Raw genomic sequence first — 7,500 nt, forward strand, 5'->3', positions numbered from 1 at the left:
CCCCGAAGGGTTAAACTCCACCGTGGAGATGATGTCAGCTAAAACAAAACACAGAGACACAGGGATAATGTACCACAGGTACAAAGAAATACATGGATAATGTACCACATGGATAATGTACCACAGGGATAATGTACTACAGGGACAAAGCAACACAGGGATAATGTACCACATGGATAATGTACCACGTGGATAATGTACCATATGGATAATATACCGCATGGATAATGTACTGCGTGGATAATGTACCGTGTGGATAATATACCACATGGATAATGTACCATATGGATCATGTACCACATGGATAATGTACCACCGGTATAATGTACCACACTGATAATGTACCACACTGATAATGCAACACGGTGATAATGCAACACATGGATACTGTACAACAGGGATACTGTAACACATGGCTAATGTCCAACAAGGATAATGTATCACAAGGATAATGCAGCCCATTAATAATTGACCACAGGGATAATTTAACAGAGGGATAATGTAGCACAGGGATAACATAACAGGGGGATAATGTACCACAGTGATAATGCAACAGATGGATAATGTACCATAGGGATAACATAACAGGGGGTAATGTACCACAGTGATAATGCAACAGATGGATAATGTACCACAGTGATAATGCAACAGATGGATAATGCAACAGAGGGATAATGCACCACAGTGATAATGCAACAGAGGGATAATGTACCACGGGGATAACATAGCAGTGGGAATAATGTACTACAGTGATAATGCAACAGATGGATAATGCAACATAGGGATAATGTACCATAGTGATAATGTAACAGATGGATAATGTACCACAGGGATAATGCAACAGATGGATAATGTACCACAGGGATAATGCAACAGATGGATAATGTACCACAGGGATAATGTAACACAGATACATTACCGTTCAACAAAAAAAATGTCCATTAAAATAACATCAAATTGATCAGAAATAAAGTGTAGACATTATTAATGTTGTAAATGACTATTGTAACTGGAAAGGGTTCATGTCTTATGGAATATCTACATAGGTGTACAGAGGCCCATTATCAGCAACCATCACTCCTGTGTTCCGATGCCACGTTGTGTTAGCTAATCCAGGTTTATCATTTTAAAAGGCTAATTGATCCTTAGAAAACCCTTTTGAAATTATGTTAGCACAGCTGAAAACTGTTGTTCTGATTAAAGAAGCAATAAAACTGGCCTTCTTTAGACTAGTTGAGTATCTGGAGCATCAGCATTTGTGGGTTTGATCACAAAGGCCTTTCTTCTGAAACTTGTCAGTCTATTCTTGTTCTGAGAAAGGAAGGAGGTGAGAAATTGCCAAGAAACTGAAGATCTCGTACAACGCTGTGTACTAACAGATGCCTCACAAGTCCTCAACTGGCAGCTTCGTTAAATAGTGCGGGTACTATTTAATGAAGCTACCAGTTAAGAACTTGTGAGGCGTCTGTTTCTCAAACTATACACTCGAATGTACTTGTCCTCTTGCTCAGTTGTGCACCGGGGCCTCCCACTCCTCTTTCTATTCTGGTTAGACCCAGTTTGCGCTGTTCTGTGAAGGGAGTAGTACATAGCGTTGTACAAGATCTTCAGTTTCTTGGCAATTTCTCACATGGAATAGCCTTCATTTCTCAGAACAAGAATAGACTGATGCGATTCAGAAGAAAAGTATTTGTTTCTGGCCATTTTGAGCCTGTAATCAAACCCACAAATGCTGATGCTCCAGATACTCAACTCGTCTAAAAAAGGCCAGTTTTATTGCTTCTTAAATCAGCACAACAGTTTTCAGCTGTGCTAACATAATTGCAAATGGTTTTCTAATGACCAATTAGCCTTTTAAAATGATAAACTTGGATAAACTTGGATTAGCTAACACAACAGGAGTGATGGTTGCTGATAATGGGTCTCTGTAGGTGTAGGTGTTTCCAGCTACAATAGTCATTTACAACATTAAAATGTCTACACTGTATTTCTGATCAATTTGACATTATTTTAATAGACAAAATAGTTTTTATTTCAAAAACAAGGACATTTCTAAGTGACCGGTAGTGTATATTTTCACACAGAGATTACAGTAAACAGCACAGAGACACAGAGACACAGAGGCACAGAGACACAGAGGAACAGAGACACAGAGACACAGAGACAGAGAGACACAGAAATAAAGAGACACAGAGACATAGAGACACAGAGACACAGAGACAGAGAGACTCAGAGACACAGAGACAGAGAGACACAGAGACACAGAGACACAGAGACACAGAGACATAGAGACACAGAGACACAGAGACAGAGAGACTCAGAGACACAGAGACAGAGAGACACAGAGACACAGAGACAGAGAGACACAGAGACACAGAAACAGAGAGACACAGAGACACAGAGACATAGAGACACAGAGACACAGAGACATAGAGACAGAGAGACTCAGAGACACAGAAACACAGAGACACAGAGACACAGAGACAGAGAGACTCAGAGACACAGAGACACAGAGACATAGAGACATAGAGACACAGAGACACAGAGACATAGAGACAGAGAGACTCAGAGACACAGAGACATAGAGACACAGAGACACAGAAACACAGAGACACAGAGACACAGAGACACAGATACACAGAGACACAGAGACACAGAGACACAGAGACACAGAGACATAGAGCCACAACCGGTGAGAACATTTGATACATCTTAAGATATTTTTTTCTTGTTGTGAAAACTCATTTTCACCCATTTTCCATTTTCCATAACTTAAATGAAAATTGAAAGCTTCAGCTTGCCTTATAGCTTATACCTCAACTTCTTTAATGGGCAGAATATCTAGGAAACAAAGGGTTGCCCTGGTGACCCAGATAAAAGGAGGAATATGGGTAAAAGATGTGGGTTAAACAATTGCCTGAAACCGGTCTGAAACTGATTGTGTTATTTCATCTAATTCATCCCAATCATCAGACTAAAATAGTCTGGCAATCAGCCAGGTAATTAACTTAACGATCCTCACACAATCAGTAACTCATCAGTTCAGTAGCACTCTATGATCACACTATCAATGTGATTAGTTTCCTCTGTGAATTAAGCAGCTCCTTTCCCCCACAGGAGCCACAGTGGGGAAATAGTCCCTAAAGGACCTAGACGTTCTCAAGTTATTAGTACATCAAACCAGACATCTTCCATCCACAGACACATTTTAAGGACACTACTTTACGACAGAATTCAACTGATGCACACAGCCAATTCTATAGACACCGGTCCGGTGCATTTGTCTCCTCAGCCACTGAAAATAGCTAAAACCAGTACATCTCTCACATCAAGCATCCAAAACAAGCTTTTCGGGTTTCTAGACTGTAACACAGACAGACCTTTGAGATTCCTCCTCCTCTCCTCCTGAAACACATGCATCTGATCTGCCTGGCTTCAGAAGAGACAACAGCTCTGCATCTGATCTGCCTGGCTTCAGAAGAGACAACAGCTCTGCATCTGATCTGCCTGGCTTCAGAAGAGACAACAGCTCTGCATCTGATCTGCCTGGCTTCAGAAGAGACAACTGCTCTGCATCTGATCTGCCTGGCTTCAGAAGAGACAACAGCTCTGCATCTGATCTGCCTGGCTTCAGAAGAGACAACAGCTCTGCATCTAAACCACCTAGAGATGGATACGTCTCTCAACATCCAACTGGTTTGTTCCCAACAGCTCTAACGAAACAAATACAAAAACCAAGACTGAAAAGGAAGAGAGAGCTGTAGTTAGCTGTACATGTACACGCCAGAGGAGGCTGGTAGGAGGAGCTATAGGAGGGCGGGCTCATTTTAATGGCTGGATAGAAAGAAATGGACACTGGGACCGGGGCTTCCTGCCATCCAGGACCACTATACTGTTTATTGTCTATCCTGTAGCAAAGTCATTTTATCCCTACCTATATGTACATATCGACCTCAATTACCTCATACCCCCTTCACATCAACTCAGTACTGGTACTGCCTGTATATAGCCAAGTTATCATTGACTCAGTACTGGTACTGCCTGTATATAGCCAAGTTATCATTGACTCAGTACTGGTACTGCCTGTATATAGCCAAGTTATCATTGACTCAGTACTGGTACTCCCTGTATATAGCCAAGTTATCATTGACTCATTACTGGTACTGCCTGTATATAGCCAAGTTATCATTGACTCAGTACTGGTACTGCCTGTATATAGCCAAGTTATCATTGACTCAGTACTGGTACTGCATGTATATAGCCAAGTTATCATTGCCTCAGTACTGGTACTCCCTGTATATAGCCAAGTTATCATTGACTCAGTACTGGTACTGCCTGTATATAGCCAAGTTATCATTGACTCAGTACTGGTACTGCCTGTATATAGCCAAGTTATCATCAACTCAGTACTGGTACTGCCTGTATATAGCCAAGTTATCATCAACTCAGTACTGGTACTCCCTGTATATAGCCAAGTTATCATTGACTCAGTACTGGTACTCCCTGTATATAGCCAAGTTATCATTGACTCAGTACTGGTACTCCCTGTATATAGCCAAGTTATCATCAACTCAGTACTGGTACTCCCTGTATATAGCCAAGTTATCATTGACTCAGTACTGGTACTCCTTGTATATAGCCAAGTTATCATCAACTCAGTACTGGTACTGCCTGTATATAGCCAAGTTATCATTGACTCAGAACTGGTACTCCCTGTATATAGCCAAGTTATCATTGACTCAGTACTGGTACTGCCTGTATATAGCCAAGTTATCATTGACTCAGTACTGGTACTGCCTGTATATAGCCAAGTTATCATTGACTCAGTACTGGTACTCCCTGTATATAGCCAAGTTATCATTGACTCAGTACTGGTACTCCCTGTATATAGCCAAGTTATCATTGACTCAGTACTGGTACTCCCTGTATATAGCCAAGTTATCATTGACTCAGTACTGGTACTCCCTGTATATAGCCAAGTTATCATTGACTCAGTACTGGTACTGCCTGTATATAGCCAAGTTATCATTGACTCAGTACTGGTACTGCCTGTATATAGCCAAGTTATCATTGACTCAGTACTGGTACTGCCTGTATATAGCCAAGTTATCATCAACTCAGTACTGGTACTGCCTGTATATAGCCAAGTTATCATCAACTCAGTACTGGTACTCCCTGTATATAGCCAAGTTATCATTGACTCAGTACTGGTACTCCCTGTATATAGCCAAGTTATCATTGACTCAGTACTGGTACTGCCTGTATATAGCCAAGTTATCATCAACTCAGTACTGGTACTGCCTGTATATAGCCAAGTTATCATCAACTCAGTACTGGTACTCCCTGTATATAGCCAAGTTATCATCAACTCAGTACTGGTACTCCCTGTATATAGCCAAGTTATCATCAACTCAGTACTGGTACTCCCTGTATATAGCCAAGTTATCATTGATTCAGTACTGGTACTCCCTGTATATAGCCAAGTTATCATCAACTCAGTACTGGTACTGCCTGTATATAGCCAAGTTATCATTGACTCAGTACTGGTACTCCCTGTATATAGCCAAGTTATCATTGACTCAGTACTGGTACTCCCTGTATATAGCCAAGTTATCATCAGCTCAGTACTGGTACTCCCTGTATATAGCCAAGTTATCATTGACTCAGTACTGGTACTGCCTGTATATAGCCAAGTTATCATTGACTCAGTACTGGTACTGCCTGTATATAGCAAAGTTATAATTGACTCAGTACTGGTACTCCCTGTATATAGCCAAGTTATCATTGACTCAGTACTGGTACTGCCTGTATATAGCCAAGTTATCATCAACTCAGTACTGGTACTGCCTGTATATAGCCAAGTTATCATTGACTCAGTACTGGTACTCCCTGTATATAGCCAAGTTATCATTGACTCAGTACTGGTACTCCCTGTATATAGCCAATTTATCATTGACTCAGTACTGGTACTCCCTGTATATAGCCAAGTTATCATTGACTCAGTACTGGTACTCCCTGTATATAGCCAAGTTATCATTGACTCAGTACTGGTACTGCCTGTATATAGCCAAGTTATCATCAACTCAGTACTGGTACTGCCTGTATATAGCCAAGTTATCATTGACTCAGTACTGGTACTGCCTGTATATAGCCAAGTTATCATTGACTCAGTACTGGTACTCCCTGTATATAGCCAAGTTATCATTGACTCAGTACTGGTACTCCCTGTATATAGCCAAGTTATCATTGACTCAGTACTGGTACTGCCTGTATATAGCCAAGTTATCATCAACTCAGTACTGGTACTGCCTGTATATAGCCAAGTTATCATTGACTCAGTACTGGTACTGCCTGTATATAGCCAAGTTATCATTGACTCAGTACTGGTACTGCCTGTATATAGCCAAGTTATCATTGACTCAGTACTGGTACTGCCTGTATATAGCCAAGTTATCATTGACTCAGTACTGGTACTGCCTGTATATAGCCAAGTTATCATCAGCTCAGTACTGGTACTCCCTGTATATAGCCAAGTTATCATTGACTCAGTACTGGTACTGCCTGTATATAGCCAAGTTATCATTGACTCAGTACTGGTACTGCCTGTATATAGCAAAGTTATAATTGACTCAGTACTGGTACTCCCTGTATATAGCCAAGTTATCATTGACTCAGTACTGGTACTGCCTGTATATAGCCAAGTTATCATCAACTCAGTACTGGTACTGCCTGTATATAGCCAAGTTATCATTGACTCAGTACTGGTACTCCCTGTATATAGCCAAGTTATCATTGACTCAGTACTGGTACTCCCTGTATATAGCCAAGTTATCATTGACTCAGTACTGGTACTCCCTGTATATAGCCAAGTTATCATTGACTCAGTACTGGTACTCCCTGTATATAGCCAAGTTATCATTGACTCAGTACTGGTACTGCCTGTATATAGCCAAGTTATCATCAACTCAGTACTGGTACTGCCTGTATATAGCCAAGTTATCATCAACTCAGTACTGGTACTGCCTGTATATAGCCAAGTTATCATTGACTCAGTACTGGTACTGCCTGTATATAGCCAAGTTATCATTGACTCAGTACTGGTACTGCCTGTATATAGCCAAGTTATCATTGACTCAGTACTGGTACTGCCTGTATATAGCCAAGTTATCATTGACTCAGTACTGGTACTGCCTGTATATAGCCAAGTTATCATTGACTCAGTACTGGTACTGCCTGTATATAGCCAAGTTATCATCAACTCAGTACTGGTACTGCCTGTATATAGCCAAGTTATCATCAACTCAGTACTGGTACTGCCTGTATATAGCCAAGTTATCATTGACTCAGTACTGGTACTCCCTGTATATAGCCAAGTTATCATTGACTCAGTACTGGTACTGCCTGTATATAGCCAAGTTATCATCAACTCAGTACTGGTACTGCCTGTATATAGCCAAGTTATCATTGACTCAGTACTGGTACTGCCTGTATATAGCCAAG

General features: G+C 40.9%; 1 protein-coding gene across 1 annotated transcript in view; it reads right to left on the bottom strand.

The window, feature by feature from the left end:
* The window catches only part of LOC139366064 (serine/threonine-protein phosphatase 2A 55 kDa regulatory subunit B beta isoform-like), a 39,750-nt gene that overhangs the window by 8,557 nt on the left and 23,693 nt on the right, over positions 1 to 7,500 (bottom strand). Inside the window, exon 2 of the mRNA XM_071103152.1 lies at positions 1 to 38. This exon is cut by the window's left edge and continues 60 nt beyond it. Coding sequence (XP_070959253.1) covers positions 1 to 38 — 38 coding nt within the window. The remainder of the gene's footprint in view (positions 39 to 7,500) is intronic.

This window comes from Oncorhynchus clarkii, chromosome 14, assembly GCF_045791955.1.
Source record: "Oncorhynchus clarkii lewisi isolate Uvic-CL-2024 chromosome 14, UVic_Ocla_1.0, whole genome shotgun sequence".
Classification (NCBI taxonomy): Eukaryota; Metazoa; Chordata; class Actinopteri; order Salmoniformes; family Salmonidae; genus Oncorhynchus; species Oncorhynchus clarkii.